The sequence below is a fragment of the Xenia sp. Carnegie-2017 genome, unplaced genomic scaffold (genome assembly GCF_021976095.1).
Source record: "Xenia sp. Carnegie-2017 unplaced genomic scaffold, XeniaSp_v1 HiC_scaffold_25, whole genome shotgun sequence".
Lineage (NCBI taxonomy): Eukaryota > Metazoa > Cnidaria > Anthozoa > Malacalcyonacea > Xeniidae > Xenia > Xenia sp. Carnegie-2017.
In genome coordinates this window covers 4,337,908-4,360,568 of record NW_025813488.1, presented here as the reverse complement: position 1 = coordinate 4,360,568, position 22,661 = coordinate 4,337,908, and the positions used below count along the sequence as shown (strand labels likewise).

General features: G+C 32.6%; 6 protein-coding genes across 8 annotated transcripts; 2 read left to right on the top strand and 4 right to left on the bottom strand.

Moving 5' to 3' along the window:
- Positions 1-201: 201 nt before the first annotated feature.
- On the bottom strand, positions 202-1,969 carry LOC124452560 (U1 small nuclear ribonucleoprotein A-like). 2 transcript variants are annotated; one of them, XM_047003117.1, is made up of 6 exons: positions 1,672-1,969; positions 1,417-1,589; positions 1,221-1,323; positions 936-1,010; positions 716-844; positions 202-482 (listed from the first exon to the last, which is right to left on the bottom strand). In XM_047003117.1, the coding sequence occupies exons 1-6, from the start codon at positions 1,733-1,735 to the stop codon at positions 364-366; spliced, it is 663 nt and encodes a 220-aa protein (XP_046859073.1). In that variant the 5' UTR covers positions 1,736-1,969; the 3' UTR covers positions 202-363. The 2 variants fall into 2 exon arrangements, with proteins under 2 accessions (XP_046859073.1, XP_046859072.1); XM_047003116.1 differs by having other exon boundaries at positions 721-844.
- On the top strand, positions 1,884-4,176 carry LOC124452556 (GPI mannosyltransferase 2-like). The gene is made up of 3 exons (XM_047003111.1): positions 1,884-2,316; positions 2,508-3,587; positions 3,877-4,176. The coding sequence occupies exons 1-3, from the start codon at positions 2,242-2,244 to the stop codon at positions 4,063-4,065; spliced, it is 1,344 nt and encodes a 447-aa protein (XP_046859067.1). The 5' UTR covers positions 1,884-2,241; the 3' UTR covers positions 4,066-4,176.
- Positions 4,148-10,881, bottom strand: LOC124452555 (leucine-rich repeat protein soc-2 homolog). The gene is made up of 20 exons (XM_047003110.1): positions 10,314-10,881; positions 10,149-10,217; positions 9,221-9,250; positions 8,894-9,017; positions 8,766-8,827; positions 8,585-8,680; positions 8,432-8,489; positions 8,141-8,203; positions 7,946-8,054; positions 7,675-7,768; positions 7,434-7,538; positions 7,299-7,367; positions 7,122-7,167; positions 6,973-7,038; positions 6,830-6,888; positions 6,673-6,760; positions 6,253-6,322; positions 6,045-6,112; positions 5,580-5,749; positions 4,148-4,906 (listed from the first exon to the last, which is right to left on the bottom strand). The coding sequence occupies exons 1-20, from the start codon at positions 10,515-10,517 to the stop codon at positions 4,835-4,837; spliced, it is 1,722 nt and encodes a 573-aa protein (XP_046859066.1). The 5' UTR covers positions 10,518-10,881; the 3' UTR covers positions 4,148-4,834.
- Positions 10,882-11,784: 903 nt separating this feature from the next.
- On the bottom strand, positions 11,785-12,907 carry LOC124453763 (microtubule-associated proteins 1A/1B light chain 3A-like). Its single transcript, XM_047004618.1, has 4 exons — positions 12,793-12,907; positions 12,610-12,665; positions 12,271-12,377; positions 11,785-12,094 (listed from the first exon to the last, which is right to left on the bottom strand). The coding sequence occupies exons 1-4, from the start codon at positions 12,833-12,835 to the stop codon at positions 11,935-11,937; spliced, it is 366 nt and encodes a 121-aa protein (XP_046860574.1). The 5' UTR covers positions 12,836-12,907; the 3' UTR covers positions 11,785-11,934.
- A 253-nt stretch (positions 12,908-13,160) lies between these two features.
- On the top strand, positions 13,161-15,295 carry LOC124453761 (TBC1 domain family member 7-like). Of its 2 annotated transcripts, XM_047004615.1 has the most exons (6): positions 13,163-13,386; positions 13,630-13,710; positions 13,787-13,986; positions 14,303-14,589; positions 14,710-14,839; positions 14,913-15,295. In XM_047004615.1, the coding sequence occupies exons 1-6, from the start codon at positions 13,260-13,262 to the stop codon at positions 15,054-15,056; spliced, it is 969 nt and encodes a 322-aa protein (XP_046860571.1). In that variant the 5' UTR covers positions 13,163-13,259; the 3' UTR covers positions 15,057-15,295. The 2 variants fall into 2 exon arrangements, with proteins under 2 accessions (XP_046860572.1, XP_046860571.1); XM_047004616.1 differs by lacking the exon at positions 13,630-13,710 and having other exon boundaries at positions 13,161-13,386.
- Positions 14,807-22,090, bottom strand: LOC124453760 (cleavage and polyadenylation specificity factor subunit 3-like). The gene is made up of 27 exons (XM_047004613.1): positions 22,032-22,090; positions 21,848-21,911; positions 21,681-21,778; positions 21,377-21,422; positions 21,160-21,212; positions 20,634-20,663; positions 20,329-20,413; positions 20,062-20,154; positions 19,784-19,873; positions 19,618-19,678; positions 19,396-19,485; positions 19,175-19,255; positions 18,899-18,945; positions 18,696-18,743; positions 18,450-18,512; positions 18,246-18,341; positions 17,991-18,060; positions 17,836-17,912; positions 17,612-17,683; positions 17,305-17,382; positions 17,077-17,188; positions 16,954-16,988; positions 16,590-16,748; positions 16,135-16,222; positions 15,875-15,917; positions 15,692-15,803; positions 14,807-15,452 (listed from the first exon to the last, which is right to left on the bottom strand). Exons 1-27 carry the CDS (start codon positions 22,076-22,078, stop codon positions 15,372-15,374), a joined length of 2,019 nt encoding a protein of 672 aa, XP_046860569.1. The 5' UTR covers positions 22,079-22,090; the 3' UTR covers positions 14,807-15,371.
- Between the last annotated feature and the right edge of the window lie 571 nt (positions 22,091-22,661).

Here is a 22,661-nt window from a genome sequence, read left to right as displayed (position 1 = left end):
ATAATGAATGAGCTTTTCTAACATTACCACATTCATAGTGTTGCATGTAGCAAATTTTTTTCTTAAAATGGTTCATTAAAATGGTTTAAAGATAAAATTGACAAAATATCAACTCAGCAACTGGGAAAATTGTAGGCATTTCCTTTAAAGCATAGGCATAGTTTTTGTTTGCACTTCCCCAAAAAGCCTTTCAAAACTCTGTAGCGAATTCCTCCTTATAATATTACAGCAATCTTAATAATAGCTATTTCCTTCACCATATTGTATAAATGACAAATAAAAGGAACAAATGCATGTAAAACCTGTCAATGCTTGCCATTTTTCATTTCTTTGCAAAAGTTATTTTCATAGCATTTGTAGGTGTTATTTTAAATCCTTGTAGAGCATCCTTAGCTGTTCCTGCTTGAACTTCATTCTCAAATTCCACAAAGGCAATGTCCGATTTACCTGGAACAAGTCGCACTTCTCGGAAACCAGGAAATCTATGAAAAAATTTTATATATAAACAAACTAGCTAAGGTTAGGTATGCTTACATGCTTTTTCCTTTGCGATTTTACAGCATTTTCAAATCAATTCCAATTAAATTGTTGTACAATTAGTATTCAAGATGTTGTGAAAAGCCATTCACTTCAAATATATTTTAGAAACTCAGAAACATCAGAATACAGAAACATAAAATATTTGAAAACAAATAAAATCAACAATGTAATATACAGTACTGGTTAAACAGCATGGCCAGCATCATCTGAGTGGTCTCTGGAGGTAATTGTGTCAAGAAGAGGATCTTGTTGGGTAAGGCAGGAGCATCAGGTTGTTGCATTGGCATCATATGGGACATCATGTCTATAAAAAGAAGTAAATGAAAGAACTATCCCTGTGTTTTGCCTCGGCCTATTCTTAAATTCTTGTTAAGTTTGTTTTAAATCAAACTCACTGGGTTGAGCTGACATTTGTGCTTGTGTTCTGCTTTGCTGTTGTTTAGAGGTTGCTTTCTTTGTTGATGCCTTTTCTATAAAGTTAAAATAAATAAATGGAACCATTGTGGAAAAAGTGTGTGGAGGGAAAAGGACAGAGGAACATGGAACAACAATTGTTGTGGTTTAAAACTTTTTTGTTTTACTGAACATGCTGTATATTTTTCACCCAAAGGCAATATACAACAAAAATTTCTTCAACAAATTTTTGAGTCAAAAACAAAGTTAAAAAAAGGCTAACTTACTGGGTTCATCAGGTTTCTTTTCTCTGGGCTTCTTTTCTCTCGGGACATATGTTCCTTGAAGTTTAGCAATGGCATCAGACTTTGTCTTTGCATATTGTATTCGCTAGAAGCAAAAATTGTACACTTAAATGACTAAATAATCTCTTGGAAGTTTGAAAGTAAATTAAAAGTCGTAAAAATAAAGGTAATTCCTTACCATAGGTTTATCAAAAAAAGGAAAGCCTTGCATCGATCTAAGAGCATTTGTTGCACTAGCAATGTCTGCAAAGACCACAAAAGCTTGGCCTCGCATTTTTAAAGTCTTCAATGCAACAATGTCCAAGATATTACCAAACTGAGAGAATATTGCATACAACGATTTTTTTAGCTCTAAAATAAGAGAACAATTAATTAAATATACCATTGGCCTATCACAATTTTTATCCTCGTATGGAATGCAAACATTTTTTACCGTCTTTCTTTACTTTTTCGTTCAAATTATTAATGTAAACAGTTTGGTTTGGTGGATTCTCCATGATTTCGCGATAATTTAGACAAAATTTATCCAAAATCCAGCCACAAGAATCTCCAGAGACATACACTATATGTTATCCGGACAAATTTTTTCTTCCAAATAAAAAATTTGTGGTCAAGTTCTTCGTTTAACAACGAGGATTGATAGAGATCACATCAGATATATTGGAAACTTGAATCGTGTATTGCAAATCCACCATTATATTTCTTTACCGTGGCCGCGTGTAGTATTTGTCTTTTAGAGGCCTAGGGAGCACAATATGTGTTTCCGTATTTTGAATGCTGACTTCTTGTCTGGGCACCAAAGTTTAATTCTTTGATGCATTATTGTATGAATTACAGCTGTTGTTGAAGATGTAATTTAGTTGTATTTAACTCGACAGAAATAACATGAGACTAAACCACGAAGAAAGAAGAAAAAAAGCAACGTGTACACCTAGTGTGAACCGTGAACGTTGAAACTTTAAAAAAAAGTGTTACACTAAGTAGTGTAAATTTCAAATAAAACATGGCGGTCGTAACAGGTGTAAGAAAAGTGTTAAGAATTGCTTTGCTTTCCAGAGCGTTTGGTATTTTGATGCAGGTAAGTTTTTAAGTAATGTCAAGGATTAGGCTTTCACGGTCGTTAATGTCGCATAAGATTCTTTGTATTACCATCTCACAGAATATTTGGACAACATAGGTGATGTCACAACCGAGTTTCTTAGGTCCTGACGGGACGGATGAGTGTCACTGTGTCAGAGCGGTGAAACACAGATTGTTTTTTATTTTTAGAGCTTTTCAAATTATATGATAGTTGATTACGACACATCGGAAGAGCACCTGGCTTGCAGCGTTAGCAGTGATCAGAATTCTGCGCAAAACAACACAGTCAACCTGATCGTTTCCTCAATGTTGGGCGGATTTTCAAAATGGGATTCTGTATACTTTCTTGACATTGCCACACATGGTTACCGTTTCGAGCAAAACATGGCGTTCTTTCCTTTATTTCCTACACTTTTATATACGTTCAGCCTCACGTTACAACCCTTTAAACTAATTCTTAACTTGACTGATAAGTCATTGCTTTTGCTTGCATCCACGTTCTTAAACACTCTTTCATTTGTTGTCGCATCTATGGGATTATTCTGTTTGACAAACTCTCTTTTTAAGAATCCAAAACTCGCTAAAAATGTTGTGGTTCTTTTTTGTGTTAATCCGTCAAGTGTATTCTTTACTGCCACTTATTCGGAAAGCGTGTTTGCCATGACCCAATTTTGGGGCATGTTTTTCGTGGAGAGAAATGAACTATTTATTGCTTCTTTGATCTTTTCACTAGGCAGTGCTACACGATCTAATGGCGTGATTTCGTGCGGTTTCATCTGTTATACGGCACTAAAAAACATTACAATACCATATCGCGATGCAAAATCTAAAGACAGGATAACAAGCTTGAAGGCTATAGCGCGAAATCTTATGAAAACTTTCATGTTTTTGGCAATAATCCTCTTACCTTTCGTCATTTTTCAAGGCTATGGTTATTATATATTTTGTAAAAATCCATTACAGAAACTTAAATCCGTATGGTGTGACGATAGTGTACCTTTACCCTATCGTTACATACAAAAACATTATTGGAACGTCGGTTTCTTGAATTACTATGAAATTAAACAGATACCTAACTTCTTACTTGTTTTACCAATCATCGTTATGTCAGTTTGGGGTATACGCGAATACTTGATACAACAAAGAAGAGAAAATGTCTGGACGCTGGGTTTACTTATGCCAGATAAAAACAACATTTTGAATATCTTTGTCTACACTGTGCATTTGTTATTTCTTGTTGTATTTGGTGTGACATCAATGCATGTTCAGGTAAGCAAATTGATAAAAAAACGTGCCTAAGGCTGGCATACTTGTCCACTTATTGACTTTTTTGAAGTTTATATGCACATATATAAACTATAACTATTGTAACTATAACACAAATTATTCAGTGATTAGTAAATTATTCTATGGGAAGGAATGGGGTATTGAGATTAATTTTCACTATATATATCAAGAAAACACGTGTTTTCATAATTGATAAGCTACAATTTATAACTTCTAGATAAAGAGAGATGAAATTCAAAGTCATTTTCACGAACAATTTTCTATTATTTAGGTTGCCACTCGAATGATTCTGTCGTCATCACCAATGATTTACTGGATAGCTATATCTTGGCTTACTCCTAAAAGACCTCATGATACAAACGTTCATTTGAATCGCAAAGCGCATTTCGTCTGTGCATATTTTAGTCTTTATTATTGCCTAGGCTACCTACTTCATTGTAATTTCTACCCTTGGACTTGAACAATCACCCATAGTCATTTCTAATCGTTAAACCATCAAACAATTTAGAGTAATTTCTCGAAATAAACTTGAATGGCACACATTTTGAATAAGTATTCTATTTTTTGATCTAAATTGCTTTTTTTCGTTTTGAAAATGCTACAGCTATGTACAAGTAAAGTTTTATTGTAATACAATAAAACATACATATCCATCACAAAATATACAATCCTTTAATGTACGCTACGGTTACAACAAATTTAAAAAATTTCTACATCATACACATGTATCTACAGTTGATCACAACAAAACAACAACGTCCTTAGCTCAAAGATTACCACAATTTTTAACTCTTGTTAAACCTATTGAAAGCTGTGTTGAACAACTACTCTCGTCTGTGAATAAAAGGAGTGAAACTAAAACAGAATAAATATCATCTTCGTTTTTTTTCTGATATCTTTCCCATGATATTCGCAGACAAACTTAGCACAGAACATTGTGTAATGATCTACAGTAGAACAATATTCATAAATCTAAGGAGGTATTAAATTAGTAGATGGAAAAATGGATTTTATTTTGCAGCCATCATCCTCAACAACATGATTATTACTGCATGTTGAAAAATGACCGCTAACTTTTACATACTATTGTTTCTTCCAGCCAACCAGTGGCTCTTTTTTATCACCCTTAAGACTCGTAAAACCACTATAAAAACAATCTACTGGAAGCATTTTCCAGATTCATTCCTCCACACAACATGCACTTACATCACCAAACAGATGACGAACGACTAGAGATCAGACACGGGTACCTGGTTAGGATCATTTGACATCACACGATAAGGTCCTTGAAAACGAAGGTACTAAAAAATACATGTTGCTACTTTAATTTCGCCAAAGAGACTTAAAATATATGGTATACCAAAAAAAATAAGCAGACTTTCCAGTGACTTTTTTTGTTGCATTTTGGATACGTGCAAATCGACGATAACGTACAACATTATCCACAGATATACAATGACTTGGCAAAAATGCATACATGTAAAACGTACTACATTATCCACAGATATACAATGACTTGGCAAAAATGCATACATGTAAAACGTACTACATTATCCACAGATATACAATGACTTAGCAAAAATGCATACATGTAAAACGTACTACATTATCCATAGATATACAATAACTTGGCAAAAATGCATACATGTAAAACGTACTACATTATCCACAGATTTACAATGACTTGGCAAAAATGCATACATGTAAAACGTACTACATTATCCACAGATATACAATGACTTAGCAAAAATGCATACATGTAAAACGTACTACATTATCCACAGATATACAATGACTTGGCAAAAATGCATATATGTAAAACGTACTACATTATCCACAGATATACAATGACTTGAAAATAAAACTTTCTTTCTTAAAAACAAACCGAAGTTATGTCAAGACATGTACAGTATGTAAATTTGTTTTACTACATAATCCAGTCGTGCAATATAATACTTATACGTTAACGAGTACCTGAATGACCATAGATGGACCACCAACTACAATTTCCGGGGGATACTGAGAAAGTGGACAGTTCTCGATACTCATAATTTGAAGAGAGGAACAAAGCGCCAGTTCGTAGGGTAAATAATGAAGATTTTCATTATCATTCAAATACAATTGCTCTAAACTTTCTAGAGTTCCTACAAAGAAATATGCCATCCACAAAAACTGCTGCATTGAATAAAAGGGACAATAACCAATAGCTGAGAAAAAAGGAGACAAATCCTTTCATGGAAACTAGACAACCATAACCGCATGATGGCTGACTTTTGTAAGCCCAAAATTTGATTTTTCATTATTTTACAGCCCTGCTATCGTTTCATTTAAAATATTCATACCATAACCAAGGTATAGAAAAAACTTTCATATCCATACCAACTTTAATCGTGCAGTGACTATAGGTAAAACTTTATCCATATTTTGTTGACAGTTTACCTATTTCTTCAGGAATATAAGATATAACGTTTTCACCAATACTAAGTTTCGTAAGGTTGCTCAGGTAACTGAAAAACAAATTGTTACTACAATGCAAAAAATTTCCTAAAAGTAGTTAACTAATTTTGTGTTCAAATTTATTTGATGGCAGATCGATACATAGAACTCACAAACATACAATAAGAAGGCTTTACATATACATACATACCCTATTGATCTAGGAAGTGTCTGTAAACGATTAGATTGTGCATTTAAGATCTCTAAACTTTTTAAATACTCTGAAAAAAACAAATGCCAATTTTAGTCAGCATTAAGCATTTAACAAGTCCGTTTTAAAATATTGAATTAACAAATGGCATGCAAACAATCATCTAATCCAGCACAGTCCCGAAGTTGACAATAATCATACAATAAATTTGATTATAAAATTAAATCATTCTAAAATTCAAATATTTTAACGTTTTCAGCAAACGTTTGTAATGCGGGCAGTTTAGACGGTAATATATATATAAAAGATAAAAGTTTCTCCAGATTTAAAGTGAGTTTTATTGAGCTTTCGACTCGTTGCTTTGAGCCTTCATCAGAAAATATATATAATAAATAAGTAATATATATATATATATCAAACCTATTTCCGTAGGCAGACTTTCCAATTGATTTTCTTCCACATCAAGTGTCTTCAGTTTTTTTAAAGCACCAATACCACGAGGTAGTTTCTTAATCAAATTATTCAAGCTTTTGCAATTTTATGTTCTCGAAAATACTTATTTAAGTTTTTAATTTACCTTAAGTAAGTTATTGCTCAAATTTAAAACTTCAAGATTCGCCAAAGAATGAATATCATCTAAAGAAATAATAAGCACGTATTGATTAGCAAATGAATTTGTTCAAACTTTGAAATGTAACAATTTACGTAAACTGAAATCACCATTTATTTTAGTAATTTGGTTTGTTCCAAGGTTCAACTCAACAAGAGTTGTCCATGTACCAAAATCTATGAAAGGATATCCGTTGTTACATTAATATTTTGTTTTTAATTTCTCTTGAAGTGAAGTGAAATTGGTTTATCAAACTCACCAACAGGCAGAGATAAAATAACGTTGTTACTTAGATCCAGTTTGCACTATAAAATATAACATTATTATCAAGCTCTCTAAACATAATCAAAAAAGTTCTATATGTTTCTATTTTTGGGAATATTAACAATTTTTCTCCATTTATCACTACATACCTTCAATAACATAAAAAACTCACCAGATATTTTGCACGACATAAAATCCCAAAAGGAATTTTTTGTATAGAATTATGATCCAAATTGAAGGACTAGAATGATTTTAAAACATACTAGATAATGCAGTTTGTGGTAATGTTCAACAATACAGAACTAACTGTGACAGTTTCCAGTTGCTTTGGAGGACCAGATGGAAAATTAACAAATTTGTTTCGAGACAATGTTACTGAGTTTAGTTGTTTGAAATTTGCCAAGAGACTTCCCTGCATGATAGAACAAATTAATCTTTAACTTATGTAACATTGTTCCCAAAGGTCATAAACTATGGAACATCTACACTAGTCTGTGTGAACTTGTTCACAAAATACAAGCATAAGCATATAATGTACATGTACATACTGGTAATTCGGTTACATGATTTCCTTCAATGTTAAATTCCTCCAAAAACGTACAATTTGCCAAAGTATGTGGAATTGTTGACAGTTGATTATATCTGGAAATTTAAACCCACACTCATGAAAAAAGGCCACATTCTGATAGTGCGCTGAATCTCATCACAAAAACATCAATTCTCAAGTTGTTTTATAAACTTTCTGTGGGAAAAGCAGGGAGGGTTATCATTTATCATCATATCATCATCAACAAATCAACAAACTACATGGTTTTGTACCTCAGCCCCAAACGTGTCAAAGCAATAAGATTTCCCAAGGAATCAGGCAAGGCCAATAACTCATTATGTTGTAAATCCAATGATATCATTTTGATACAATTGCCAATTTCTAAGCAAAAATTACACAAAAGCCATTAATTTCCTAAGTCTTGACAGAGTCATGAAAACTTCATGAAGACAACATTCAATCCTCACCTTGAGGTATAAGCTCAAGATGGTTATGAGAAACATCTAATGTCATAAGATGGATAAGATAACCTTAAAAGAAACTTATTTCAATGAGTCATTCAGTAATAAATGACCACATTTTGGAATTTCATTTGTTTATGATAACCAAGCTATACCAGACTACAATTGCAACAACTTTTTTTTATTATTACTCACTGACTTTGCCATTGAAAAAAATTCAATGCAAACATAATTTCTTCCTTAAGTTAAATTAACCTCAATCCTCTATCGACCCAAAAAAATGTAAGCCCACAATACCTATTTCACATGGAATCTCACGAATTTTATTTTCTCGCAGACTCAATTTTGTAATGAGCTAAAAATATCAAATAGATTTGTCATTAAAAAGCTGAACATTTCAAATCCCAAAATGCAGTAAAAATATGAAATATTTTTAACAAATAAACCTACCCTTAAATTAGAGATGGCAGGATCAACATAGGTGATGCGGTTGAAACGCAAATAAAGGACAGTTAATGATACAAGTTCATAAACTACACTAGGAATCTAAAGGAATTTTAAAGTACAAAACAACTTTAAAAGTTTCATCAATATAAATGAAAAACATGTTTTCAAAGCAACAATGACAAACCTCTTTGAGTTTATTGTGTCGCAGATCTAGCACTTTTAGACTAGACAAATTTACAAGGTTATCTAGAAAAAACAAATCATGGAGGTTTATCAGAAAAGAAAAATTGAAATTAAATTGAATTTTCAAACCTGGTAAGGTAGTCAGACTATTTTCATTTAATGCCAAAGTATTTAAATGGTTCAACGTGCCAATTTCAATGGGAAGTGATTCCAGTTTGTTGCCATATACAAAAAGCTCGGTCAACTTCTTCAACTAAATCATTGTGAATATCATTGTACTAAGTTTTTTGTCACTATGTTGACTATGATTCGCATAAATTTTGTGGTTTGAATGTATTATGCATATTTTGAGTATGAAATAATACAAGTATCAAGCAGACAAAATGCCCTGTCAAAAGCTTACTAATCATAGAAGCTAAATATAGTACAGCAACTATTGAAGAGATACTATACTACCTCTTTTATGTCTTTAGGAAGATGGTGAATCTGAAAAATATATCATACAAAAAAGTTAACTTAGAAAAGTGGAAAAATAAATGGGTTGTACAAATATTTTCCATGCAAGAAATTAATTGGAAATGTTTATGAGCACAACTTGAAAGCATCCCCTAAACATCTTTGTTATATTCATCAGAAGAAAATTTTTCAAATGATATCACTGAAATTGCAAGTATAAGACAATTTTTGTATCACACATATTGATGAATAATTGTAATCATACATAAAACATAAATACTGTATAAATTAGTACAAAATATTATTGTAAATGGCCTAAATAAACAGACAGTTATTGTCTGGTAGATTAATTATTTCTTTATTGTCAATTGACATGAATCTGTTTGACATTGAAGGAGGGCAGCAGCCTATATTAGCTGTATTGTACGTTGTATCAAAAATCTATTTCTAAAAACTTCCTTCAATTCAATTGATAAACAATAATCTTTTCAATACAGAAAGGGAAAAGCATGTGATGCGTGTTTGTTATGGAAATGCTTAAGGAAGTATTATAAGTTGTAAGCCAATAGGGAAGTCGAAAGATTCAGACATAACACACACATGCGGTGCCTTCAGATTGATTATGTAGTGTGACCTGAGGAAAACCTCAATGCATGCAGCATCGTAGTTGCATAAATTCAAAAATCACCGCGGAGTCGTTCACATAATTTCAATAGGGAGAATGAATTTTTTACGATCCATAGTCTCAATTTATAATATCATTTAGAAGTCATACGCCCACATCTGGTGTTGAGATGCATAGCTATGATAAATTATCGAATTCTAGAATCGTAACAAATATCGATGCTCGAAATATATAATACAGCTGTTTGCAACCACACCATATACCATTTTCACTAAAGAATCACTACAAACATGAATTTTTTACCCCAGCTTTGCTCAGATCGAGTCGAGTTGAGCCTTTTTCGCGACATTTCGATATTTCATCTTTTACATCCTGAATAAAATCAACATGATATTTAATGCTTGATTTACTGTTTTGTGATAACAATTTTCGCAGGTAGGCAGTAGACAATATTTTGTATTCACTTACGATGGTAGGAGCAACTTTTTTCTTCTTTATCGGTGCTTTTGGTTTCATCACGCCGGGAACAGCGACAGAAACATTCTTTTTAGTTTCTTGCTTTCTCGAGTAGTCGAGCGTCGTCTTGGTAGGGCTAAGTGTGTCTTCTGTGGGCGAGCTAGCTGTGCCTGAATTTCCTGAATCTCGACGAATTGACAGGTCTGTTTTGTTCATTTCTACGCTTGCAAAACCAGAAACTCTAATACCCTTGACATAAGCGAAATACTAATCAAAATAGCAAACGCTCAACAACCAAAGCACTTTAATATATTATGTATAAGAGCAAAACAATTTCGATAAGCTTTTGCTTTGTTCACAAGCAACACATGACTAATTCTATCCGTGAAATAAGCATGCAATATGCTAAAGAGAAAATTTAAGACGATAAACTTGCAGTCTTTTATGCAAAGTCTATAATCTTTACTCTCTGTTATATTCAGTTAATATTCGTCATGATTACATATTTCTCCCTAGAAAAACACTTCCAGCCTGCGAACAGGTACTTTAAAACAATTTATAAAAACATATGAACACCAAGATACGTTAACTGACGAGACTCGAAATATTTAAAATATATCGGTTGCCATTTCATAAAGTAGTAAAAAATTGATCTTGACATCCCCCACTACTAATCTCATGCTCGATTATTTTCTGCAAATAAAATTCCCTGTTTTGCCTCAGCTAGTATGAAAATAGTGCGCTATCAACAGGACATTTCCAGTGAATATCAATTGACAATTACAAGCAATAGCAGCTGGTGCAAAATCCAGCGCACAAAATGTACTCACTATTATAAAAATGTCAAAATCCTTGAGTCAATGCAAGTTTATTCGTTGCTGTCATTTATTCTTATTTGAAAATTAATGCATGTGGAAAGAACACGTACGTCCAAGGTCTAGCACTCAAAGGAAACTTTAATGGTGCACAAAATAATTTCTTGTTTTTACCCAATTGTTTAAATTAGCTAAAAGTGCGCAATTAAAGAATGGTAAAGTATGTGAATAATTGAGATCTTGCATATTTGATTGGAGAGATGTTCATTGTGCCACCCGTTTATAAAGTTGTAAGATGCAAACAGCTAAGTGAAAACTGGCAGCTGAAGATTAAATAAAAAATTATGAAATTTCAGCAGCTCATTACATAATTTTATCATAATTAGACAACAGTTTAAACAACAGTGTGTGGGAGGGGAATTCATAGTTATTAATTGGTTTCCATTGAAAACACATCTCCTTTCCATTGAAATGAGTAATTAATCAGACAGAGTAAATACTATGGAAAATGCATCTTCCCCTTATTGCTCTAAGACCACAAAGTAGAAACATGGGCCCCCCGCTTTTCTTTTGAACTCAACTAGAAATTTTTGTATTTTTAGATTTTCTTACCCTCTAAAAATTGATGTACAGCATAAATCATTTAACATAATAAAATAGAGACTTGGTTGTGGTGGCAATTTTAAAACAACGTTTTAATATATTACATGACCCATTGAGAACCAAAATGCATCAATTTGTTTTTTTTTGATAATAAATTTATGTCAGCTATTTTTTCTTTCCCATTCCCAGTGACAAGTATTTACAAAATTTTTGTCTCAACCAAAGGTTTCTTGGGATGCATAAACCATGTAGAGGAAGCCATCTTCATGTTTCTCACTGCGGTATACTTCACCAATGGTAACACTGTTGCTTACCATGTTTCGTTCATTCACCATGAGATAAAACGCCTGGGTTGGGCTAAGTTGAAGTCGTTTTCTATTCCAAAAATCAATATATCACTGAAAATTATAGCATTGTTATGTCTGTATATGTTATGATTCAATGTCCTATTTTTTAGCTTAATATATGCAATTATAACATAATCATCAAACAAATGACAATGTAGTGATGCATTTCACAATGTCCAAAAAATGTTAAAAAGTGACACAAACCTTATGATTCCAGCCAAATTGCTCATGGTCAAATCTGATGGAACCAAATACTTAATTTTGTCCAAGATTGGTAAACTTTTCTCTGATACATATTTTTCAACAATCACCTAAATAAGTTAGTAGTTGAATAACCAAGACAATAAAAAAAGGCAAGAAGGCAAATATTCGTCTTATGAAAATGAAAATGAGTGAAAATCCAAGCTATAACAAAAAGCATTTGTAATTTTGCATTGACAAGAGTATAGTAAGTAAACACAACACAGCTTGTCCGTATAGCGTATTGTATAACAAAATATTGTTGTAAGTGTATTATGAGTATCTTATGTTCTTTGCACTTACTGGGATTTTGTCAGGATACTGCTTTGTAATGCCATCAGAATCGCGTTTTCTCGCCGCTAAAACGAACAGTCCCAAACATTCCATTGAAAATCGTAGAACGATATTGATTATTGAATCGTAAAAATCGTTTATCTATCTGACTTTCGGTTTTAAGCGCGATAAAATACAGACAAGTATACTTACCGAAGGATTTTCTTTCCCTAAATGATTTATAAGTTTGATTCATTCTTCATAAGATGCGGTTTGTCGGAAGAAACTCGTTCAATAAAAAATAAATATTGCTTTCTTTATCAACCAGCTTCGCAATACCAAACAAAACAACGTAATATAATCATTGCTAATTTATGTAAGCATGCTAATTTATCCAAAATTTATGACAAATTTTCATATTTCTTTGTAAAAACACTTTGTTGGTTTGTCTCCTAGTCAAATGTAAACACTACATGTGAAAGAATCGACAAATTTTTTTGCAAGGTTAGTTATACTTAAGTAACAGAACATATTAGTGAATTGTCTTAAACTTTTAATAGAGTTGCTTTTTCACATTGCATACATAAGGTAAATATTATAATTTATTTTTCTACTTTCCATGACTTTATTCTAATGAATTGAACAAGAGTACGATGAAATTTCCTTAGAAAAATCATGAAATGTCGAATGCATTGGAAAAAAAAGGAAATGTGAGAAATTTTCGATCATTGTATTACGAAAACCTTGGATTACGGGGAGTTGAACAACGCAAAGCTCTTGAACTGCTCTTGAAAGATGACGAAATAGGTAAAAAAAAAACTTTGTGTTTGGTCTGCAAAGCCAGACACTGACTTCAATTTCTTTGTGTGAATATTACTTTAAAAGCTGATTTGTTTGCTTACAAAATGTATGGCAATTATTGGTAGAATTATTTGTAGACATCTAAAGCAAGTGATAGTTTATGTCATGTGTAATAAAGTGTGTAATATAAAGCTAGCTGCAATGTTTGGAATTTTAAAGTGTCCTTTATCATTAACTTTAATATTACAGATCTTGATAAATTATCAACATTTTGTGTGCAATTTGGACTACCAGCAATTAAACGACCATTGGTGTGGAAACTTCTGCTTGGTACTAATAGCAATTATCTTAACTAGCTTTTCCTTAAATTTTTTAGCACTGCAGCAGCATATGTATCTTTATATAGGTGTTTTACCACCATATCAACAGATTCATGAATTTGTGCAACAACAGCAAAAAGAACAAGTTGAACATTTGTTGCATACTCTAAAGGTTATTAACCAACTTCATGAAACCAACGACAACTTCAAGGACAATGTTCCCATGCATATTGTGCAAATGTATTTACTTAATGAAGGAGAAATGGGATTTATGCAGCCATCAGAGGTACTTTACTAGAAAATGTCTGAGGTTTCCTTAGAAACCTCACATTGTGAATGTAAACCTGAAATCGTTTTCTGTCAGTATCTTTTGCATCTGAGTCTGCTTGTTGCGTACACATTGCCAAGAATTTTTCATTTATGTGATTCAAAAGATTGAGTAAATGTATGTATCTGAAGTGACTCTTGATTTTGCGTCATTCTGACTCAACAAGTGTGTTGTTAATGCACAACAGTTTTATCATATGCTACAACAATTTTGATGGATCGTCAAGTGAACTTTATTATTTAACTGAATGAAACGTTTTTTCTCTTGTTTTAAGACGTTAGAAGGTGAAATGAAGGTTCTGATGTCAATTGGTAAACTTATGTCTGGCATTTTTGAAAACGTGGTCGACAGCCTATTGGTGAGCACGAAATTCTTCAAACTTCGACAAAAACATGCTTCTCATTTGAATGCACTCACAGAAATGTTTGAACAACGAATTTCAACGGAAGATCCTGAAGTTTGGTGGCATCTTAAAACTATGGGTGTTTCAAAACTACTGCCTTGTCAACGTTGGTTCTCGAGTTTCTTTGCAGAAGATTTACAAGATCCTTCAATAGAAAGGTTCAAAATTCACTGTTGTGTATGTCTTTAACATTTTCTAACTATTGTTGAAAAGGTCTGACGACTAAGTATGTAAACCAACTGCTGGTTATCTCCCGTTATACAATTTTTTTGTTAAAGAATTTGGGATAAGATAGTCGCAGGATCTTGTACTATCCTTGCCTATGTTGCTGTCGCCATATTGCTGGTGTTTAGACAAGTTATCTTGACAAAAAAATCATCAGAAAATGTTTTACATTTTCTTTCTCAGGTATGCAATATATAGTCACAATATACATTTAGATATATAGATAAATCTGTATTTTTTCTCAACCTCTATCTAGATTCCTCAAGACAGATGTGAGACGATCGTCGGTGAGGCAATAGATCTTCATATCAAACATGGCTTCGCTATGAATAGTCTATATAATGTGAAAGATTCAAATAATACCGGCACTCGTTCAAACGCTGCTGTACAAACAACATAAGTGCACTGTCCTCACTATCAACACCCTGGATTTATGATGTTCTGGTTTGTTTTGTAAGGAAAAACCGTTTCAGCACATCTACTCTTGAAATTGACAAGAAACTTGATGTAAAGTAATTTTTTTTACAAAAATGTAATGGAAACCAACTATTGAAAAAACACGATCTAAAGCATAAACTGTATGAAGAAATTTTTAACATAGCTCTATCGATGAAATACATTCTCCTCTACAGAAGTCAATACTTCTTCACTATCACGAATTTTCCACACCAAACTCTAGTTTATCTTGACATACGTACATCAAACTGATCTTGCATCATGTTCCGCAGACTCGGGATAACCTATTTACCATCGCTTGAATATTATCACGTGTAAAATCATCGTCACATTTTATCTCCTAAGAACAATCAAAGTGGATAATGTGAACATGCACGCATTCAATTGCTTTCATTCCTTTTTGGTGTCAATAAATTGTGAAATCAAATCATAATCCTTGAACTGGATAAATCAAAGCAATCTTAAATAAGAGAAATAATTACTTGGGGCTTGATACCGAATTAAGTCATTTGTGGAAATCGTGCTTTAAGTAGCTTTCAAAGGTCTTATTATCGTCAAAACACATTCAGTTTTGCTCACCTTTGTGTTAGTGTTGATTAAAGCACTTTTTTCATCGAGTCTTACAGAGATCTGCTCAGCTCTCGCTGTGACGTTGTCATGTCCAAACATTTCTTTTAGTAATTTTACCAATCTATATATAACAAACCCATCAATTGTAAAAGTTTTTCACACAATTGCAGCAATTTTATTGCACGGGCAAACCTTTGTTTGAAGATTCCAGTGTCACCTTTTTTTTGACTGCTCACTAGAAATGCAATAAAATGTAAGTGTTGATGAAATAAATCCTCTTCTCTAACAAGACACAATCATTTATTCAACTGAGTCAACTGCACATAACATATTCCAGTGTCATGTGTAGCAAATTCTAAATGAATTATTTAAGCAGCTTTAAACAAGACAGTTCTATAGCATAGCTACATCACTGAACTTTGGTACATTGGTAATTGATAGCTAACACATACTTTGAACAGCGGTCGGATTTGAGTCGACTTGCAGTATGACGGTCAAAATAGCATCCGCGTACATGTCGTTAACAGCGTTGGCAATCCACTGTAACATAAGAATGAAAAATATCAATTGAATATTTTCTATTATTGCTAAGTATCAGATATTTTGATCATTTTATGCCTTCATAACATAAACGCGAGTCGTTTTTTTAAATTCCACGATTTTCCTAGCTTCAAACAAAATGTATGTTACACTACGTAAGGTATTGGTGATTTTTCATGGATCTTGCAATGGTCCACGCAAAACACATATTGCAAATAGCATGATTTTTATTCTAAGAATCGTGCAAATTGATTTGCATAATTCTCGGAAAAAAAGTAAAAGTCAGACAGGCGTCAAATAGAAGTCAAAGGACGGTGATTTAGTAATGATTTTCATAAATACCATTTGCCAAAAGATCTTTCCCTACCTCAACTATTACGCAGTTTTTTCCTTGTGTTACAGTAACAGCATTAAAAACTTTCAGAGTAGAATTTTCCGGTTGTTCGAACAACTCTATATCGTTGGTCAACTGCATAAGACAGTGATATAGTAGAGAAAAAGGACCATGATATGCAATGATTTGCCTCTGTAAAGCATACAAATACAAATTTTAATGATATATGTTCATGTGATGTATCATATAAACAAACTATAAAGATCTTTAATATACGTAAAGTAATAATTTAAGAAAAATTTTAAATTTTAATTTATGATAAAATTAATTTACAATTAAGATAAATTTAAGATAAATTTACGATAAATTGAAGATAATTGAGACATAAATATAATACCTGAGTAACTAAACTGGTAGCAAGATCTGTATAATCTACGAAGATAAATATAAAAAAAATCACAAAAACATGAACCAAAACAACAATCATTTTTAAAGAAATACGATATACGTAGAAACATACTATGGAGATCATCAGGAGCGATTAAATGATAATTATTAAAACCACGTTTGATCAAGAGACCAGAGATCTTTTTTCCATGTGATGGAGGCTCTGAGGCTAACGATCCCATCACCTGTACAATGTAATACAAAACTCACTCCTCGTTGAAATTATAGTAACAACATAAAAAATACATGTTTCATTTCCAGAATATAAAGTTAAATATTTAATGTTGTTTTTTACAATTACCTTCGCCATTTTTTCTCCTCTGAAATACAACTCTACGCTTTGACAATTTGCAGGATTATAAACATCTACATGGGTACCCTGTGCAAAAGAGAAATTGTCAATAAGTGCCTATACTTATAGAGAGATTGTCAATAAGTGCCTATACTTATAGAGAGATTGTCAATAAGTGTCTATACTTATAGAGAGATTGTCTATAAGTGTCTATACTTATAGAGAGATTGTCTATAAGTGTCTATACTTATAGAGAAATTGTCTATAAGTGCCATACTTATAGAGAGATTGTCTATAAGTATATGAACAATTTTACCTTGTCCTCATACTCGCGAATAATAGCAGCCTTTAAACGTCCCATTTCGTTGTGCTCGCCATGCACGAGAACCTGTGACATATTGAATACAAATATTTCATTTTATTGCTGCAGAACTCGTTCTGCCATGGAGAAAAACTAATCTTTTCTATCACAAATTCATTCACAAAACTAAACTTGCAAATGTTTATTTAGAATAATGCACAATAATAACATCACAGTACGATGTGGGGCGGTTCCAATATTCTGATAAATTCGCTTGTCTGCTCATAATCTGTATGCGCTGAAAACGATATATAGTCTAAAAAACAAACAAAGCAAGAAATCTATAAGCATCCAGACAGTACAAGGGTATAAATATGAGTACGTAAATACATACCAACAGAACATTTTCTTGGCAACTTTTGCCCTGCCATTGTAGGCACTTCTTCTGGTTCTGTCATCAAACTCTACCACATAAAAAAGGAAAGTTTAAGAGTTACAAACGTTTTGAGCATTTAAGTGACAGGAATCGAACTGAAAGACAGGTACGATGTTGGCAATAAATCAGGAATTCCATCGACAAAGAATATCATTCATGCTGTTTCATTAACATAAAAAAGTCCAGAAAACGGTACAGAATGAGAGAATTTACTTTAGCCAAGGTCCCTTCAACGCAATAACCGGCTATAACCACTCCATTTCGACGATCAGTGCACCAAAGTTCAAACAACTCGCGAGACAAACCACTCTATAAAACAAAATCAAAGATCACGAGTTTCAAAATATACAACTAAATAAATCACTGTCTCCCCTTAGCCTCTCCTTTTAACTGCTTCAGCTATTCAACTCAAGATACCTGCATCATTCCAGGGCTTGCCATCACTACGGATGGACCAATATCATCAAACTGCTCCATATTCTGTCAATTTCAATCGATGTATTTCAGAAATTTGGTATTACAATGGAAATATATACGTAGTAACAACGTAGTGCTAGTGATATGATCTTTATTTCAGCTTAATGTAAGTCATGTTATTGTAACAGAACTTTTTAACACACTCCCATTTCTCTATATAGAGACTGTAAACATCGTCAAACCTACCTTTAGGTTGGAGATATGCTTGAAGACAAATGGATTAGATATAGAAATCTAAAAGAAAATATAACACAAATGGAATAGGGTTTGAAATGCAAAACTTATTTAATCAATAATATCGTTGTCCAACAAATCCCATTTATTAGCTAAATTATAAAATGTCCAACGAGATCTTTCCCAATGACTACTTAAGTTATAACAAATCAAACCTGTTTTCGTATTCTTTCATTCATCGCTTCAATGTATGTTTGGTAGACTGCAGAGATGGAAAAAATTAGAAAAATTCGACTTTCGCAACATTGAATAGAACAATATCTTTTTGTTTGCGTCAATAATCTCATATTGACAGCACAGTTTAAAAGTTAAATTAAGGTAACTATGATGTAGCTATATGTCCACAGTGAAAACCATGCAAAATGTCAATGTACTGATGACGCAAGACGTCGTTTCTCAATGTTATTACTAAAGATTAAATAATACAGTACCCGACATGCATTTCTTTGCAAGGGAAGATGCGTAATAGATAGGAATGTCATGCAATTCAGGATGATTTTGCCAGTACTCATCTGAAAAATACACCTACGTATATATTTCACACCATTTTATTTGTACAAGGAACAAAAACAAACACACAGACGTGAACAAAAGCAAACACACAGAGTGTTTCACACAAATTTGTACAGGAAAATTTATGTTTTTCACTGACCTAATATCAACAACAATTCCTGCGCACGGCCAAGTGCAAAAACAGGAATCAAGCAACGACCACCACGGTTAACAATATCATGAACAGTGTCTGTAATGGGTTTAAGATACAGTTTTATAAGATTGCATGATGGCTGAGGAGACGTGCAGTCAGTTGTCAATAAATCAGTGTTATAAGTGGAAAAATTGTGGAGAGAATGATACAATTAAAAAGTAATCCTACTTGTAAAACGTGTTTCCCGATCACCTCTGGGTTCATGAACATGAGTACCATATGTGGATTCCTAAAAAGAGAAAAAATTTCACCATCAGATCGAATCTACGTACAACTCAATTTGTAGTGCGTAGTGAAATTTTATCGCCGTTTATATATTTTTACTCTGTCTTACAGTGATAAGTATATCAGGAGTAACATTTGGTATTTCAGCAGCCATCAAATGTCTGTCTTCCTCGCGGGAAAAATCACCGGTGTATAAAATCTGTAAATAAAAAAGATATGTCAAGCTGATCTTAATAAGCTCGACAAGAGAGAGAAAGATAACGCATCTTGTGCTTATTTTTCATTCACAAAAAACAATAAGTGATACAGAAAAACACATCATGTTTTCTTGAACGTTTAAGACACGGAAAATGGAATTCATTTTTTGGAGTAACTCAAGTCATGTACCTTCACCCCTGCAATTTCAATCATAAACATAGCTGCTCCTAACACATGTCCAGCATGATAACACCAAAACTTTACACCATTCACTTCTTTCTCCTGAAATACATTGTAATTATAGTCAATCGGGCGTAGTCAGCGTCATGTACCCAAAAAATGACGTTTCAAAGCAACCAGCACTGCATTCAATGTTGTTTTAACACATTGATGAGCATCAGTTCCAGAAACAATTTTCAAGTCCTGACAACATGTATCTGTCTACAGGCAAGTTACCTCATGAAAATGTACAGTCTCAATTTTATCCATGCTCTTTTCCAAATCTTTCTCTGTGAACAACATTTGATCTGCTGTCATATTGCTGTTGAGGAAATTTATTTATGATTTAAGAAACTGATACTAAATTATTACAATATATCTAAATATACACTAAAGGAACCAAATAGATTATCATAGATCTGATGTCAAAATAAAACTGAGCTTCAATCAAAAATGATAGTATGTATGTAATATCAGAAAGATGTTTAATTTCTCAATTAATAACATAACTTCCACATTTCAATAAAAAATGTTTTCTTTACCTGACTTTCACAAAATCTGACAAAAGCCATCTAATAGAAAATAGAAAGTAAATAGATGTAATGAAAAAGATGTAATGAAAGATTTACTTATGTTTATTTGGGCTTTTTCAAAAACTAATAAACATCAAAATTCGAATGATTTTATCATGTTTGCATAAGAATAGGAGATATGATTATGAATTTATGATAACATTTAGTACAATGTAAGTCATATATAAAATTCATAACATTGTTAATATTACTTGTTTGTAGATGTAGATTGTCCATGTTGGTATAGTCCTGAGAAGGACTGTTTTTGTTATTGTTAACTGACGTTTTGACAGCCTTAGCGGTAGTCATCTTCATGATGATGATAACAAATGAAGATGACTACCGCTAAGGTTGTCGAAATGTCAGTTAACAACAACAAAAACAGTCCTTCTCAGGACTATACCAACCTGGACAATCTACATATACAAACATGTAACGATATTCCTGGGTTCAAACCATTTATTCTATTGTTAAGTACCATCTTTCCATCCATCACCTGTATATGGCCTTGGTTGGGTGAGTCATAAAAACACGTCCATTAAATGTTGTCTATAAAAATAACAAGAAAGTCTACAGTATGTTTTATATGGCAGATGACATATTGTCCTTTAAATACAACAAATAAATATGTCAATATGTATTCTAATAAAACAAATTTATTGCAGATTTAAAAATTAACATTTAATATCATATTTGAAGTAAAAATAATTCACCTTTTCAAGGAACCATGGCAAACCACCACAGTGGTCTAAATGGAAGCTTCAAACAAAACAAAAAACATGAAAATGTCAATATTTATTGAAGTAAATTGCTATACTTCAATTTTTTAAAATCTAGAAAAGACATAAATTTGGTGAAGACTAACATGTTCTATGTTTGTAAGTTTAGCAACCCCAGTTTAAAAAAACAATTCTTTTGTGGAGTAACATTATTCAAAGCTCCATCTCCCATATAATTAGCATGTTTATTTTGGAAAAACCATGTTCTGTAGATGTACAAGATAACTTTATTACTTACTGACTTATAAGCAAAAGATCAATTTCTTCTGCATCAATTTCATCTACAAATGGTAAACTGTCGAGACCATTGTAACCAGGATGGATACCAAAATCCAACTAAATGCACTCAAAGAATTATTACTATACTGAAAATTTGAAACTTTTCAACACATTTGTCCATCTCACCATGACTTTTTTCCCTTTAAACTCTAGAATATGGCATGATCTTCCAACTTCTTGACCAGCACCCCTTGTTGGATCAAACAAACAAAAAACGATTTAGTCGCTGTAATTATTTAGTACTCTATTCGAAAGTAGAAAAAATTTATTTTCTTTTAAACAAAAAAGTCATTTAAACCACAAAACTTACAATGGAGTTATTCGCAAAAGATCACTCTCTTCTGCACTTTCAGCCATCTTGGTCTTCGTTGAAATTTTGTAAGAAAGTGTGATTGGTCTATATATAAAATAGCGAGCGTTGATTGGCTTAATTTTCGGCGAGGTGAGATAGTAGATCCCCGGGAACTCTGAAGACATCGGAGACTTGGATAAAGAAGACACAACCAGACATGACTATGAACATAACTTTTCATTGAAAAGAACTAACATTTCTTGGACATAACTATGAAGAACTAACAAAATATTCCTATTGCGACTTGCGTATCATATTAAATTTTTTGTTGGTATTTTAAGTTAACTATCACTCTTCTTGGGTCGGCATGAGGTCCTGATAACTAATAAAAAAAAGTGATGCTTCTCTCTTGTGCCATGATCTTGAGTGAAATGAGATATCTTGTGACTTTTTAGCAGCTACATAGTTATTTCAGGGAAAACTTAATTGGCAACCATGAATTTAACAGAGAAAGGGAAAAGGACATATTGGACATGTTTACCATCTGATCATCAATGGTGTTCATCCATAAATTCAATTTATGGAAAGATTGATTAATATCGAATACTACGTGGAAAAAACACGTATGTGCCACTAACATACCGACGT

Excerpts from the sequence above, each read along its gene's own strand:
- LOC124452555 (XM_047003110.1), bottom strand. The coding sequence starts at position 10,517 with ATGAACAAAACAGACCTGTCAATTCGTCGAGATTCAGGAAATTCAGGC. Across the intron at positions 10,218-10,313 it reads AAAAAGTTGCTCCTACCATC|GATGTAAAAGATGAAATATC; the intron begins GTAAGTGAATAC and ends GATTTTATTCAG. Across the intron at positions 7,039-7,121 it reads TATTTTATCTCTGCCTGTTG|ATTTTGGTACATGGACAACT; the intron begins GTGAGTTTGATA and ends ATCCTTTCATAG.
- LOC124453760 (XM_047004613.1), bottom strand. The coding sequence starts at position 22,078 with ATGGCTGAAAGTGCAGAAGAGAGTGATCTTTTGCGAATAACTCCATT. Across the intron at positions 19,679-19,783 it reads CTCCTGATATACTTATCACT|GAATCCACATATGGTACTCA; the intron begins GTAAGACAGAGT and ends TTCTCTTTTTAG. Across the intron at positions 18,342-18,449 it reads CAAGCCCTGGAATGATGCAG|AGTGGTTTGTCTCGCGAGTT; the intron begins GTATCTTGAGTT and ends TTTGTTTTATAG.
- LOC124453761 (XM_047004615.1), top strand. The coding sequence starts at position 13,260 with ATGTCGAATGCATTGGAAAAAAAAGGAAATGTGAGAAATTTTCGATCA. Across the intron at positions 13,711-13,786 it reads GGTGTGGAAACTTCTGCTTG|GTGTTTTACCACCATATCAA; the intron begins GTACTAATAGCA and ends ATCTTTATATAG. Across the intron at positions 13,987-14,302 it reads GATTTATGCAGCCATCAGAG|ACGTTAGAAGGTGAAATGAA; the intron begins GTACTTTACTAG and ends TCTTGTTTTAAG.
- LOC124452560 (XM_047003116.1), bottom strand. The coding sequence starts at position 1,735 with ATGGAGAATCCACCAAACCAAACTGTTTACATTAATAATTTGAACGAA. Across the intron at positions 1,011-1,220 it reads AAAGAAACCTGATGAACCCA|AAAAGGCATCAACAAAGAAA; the intron begins GTAAGTTAGCCT and ends TTAACTTTATAG. Across the intron at positions 483-720 it reads CTGGCCATGCTGTTTAACCA|ATTTCCTGGTTTCCGAGAAG; the intron begins GTACTGTATATT and ends ATTTTTTCATAG.
- LOC124452556 (XM_047003111.1), top strand. The coding sequence starts at position 2,242 with ATGGCGGTCGTAACAGGTGTAAGAAAAGTGTTAAGAATTGCTTTGCTT. Across the intron at positions 2,317-2,507 it reads CGTTTGGTATTTTGATGCAG|AGCTTTTCAAATTATATGAT; the intron begins GTAAGTTTTTAA and ends TTTTATTTTTAG. Across the intron at positions 3,588-3,876 it reads TGACATCAATGCATGTTCAG|GTTGCCACTCGAATGATTCT; the intron begins GTAAGCAAATTG and ends TCTATTATTTAG.
- LOC124453763 (XM_047004618.1), bottom strand. The coding sequence starts at position 12,835 with ATGAATCAAACTTATAAATCATTTAGGGAAAGAAAATCCTTCG. Across the intron at positions 12,666-12,792 it reads TAGGGAAAGAAAATCCTTCG|CGGCGAGAAAACGCGATTCT; the intron begins GTAAGTATACTT and ends TGTTCGTTTTAG. Across the intron at positions 12,378-12,609 it reads AGTATCCTGACAAAATCCCA|GTGATTGTTGAAAAATATGT; the intron begins GTAAGTGCAAAG and ends TAACTTATTTAG.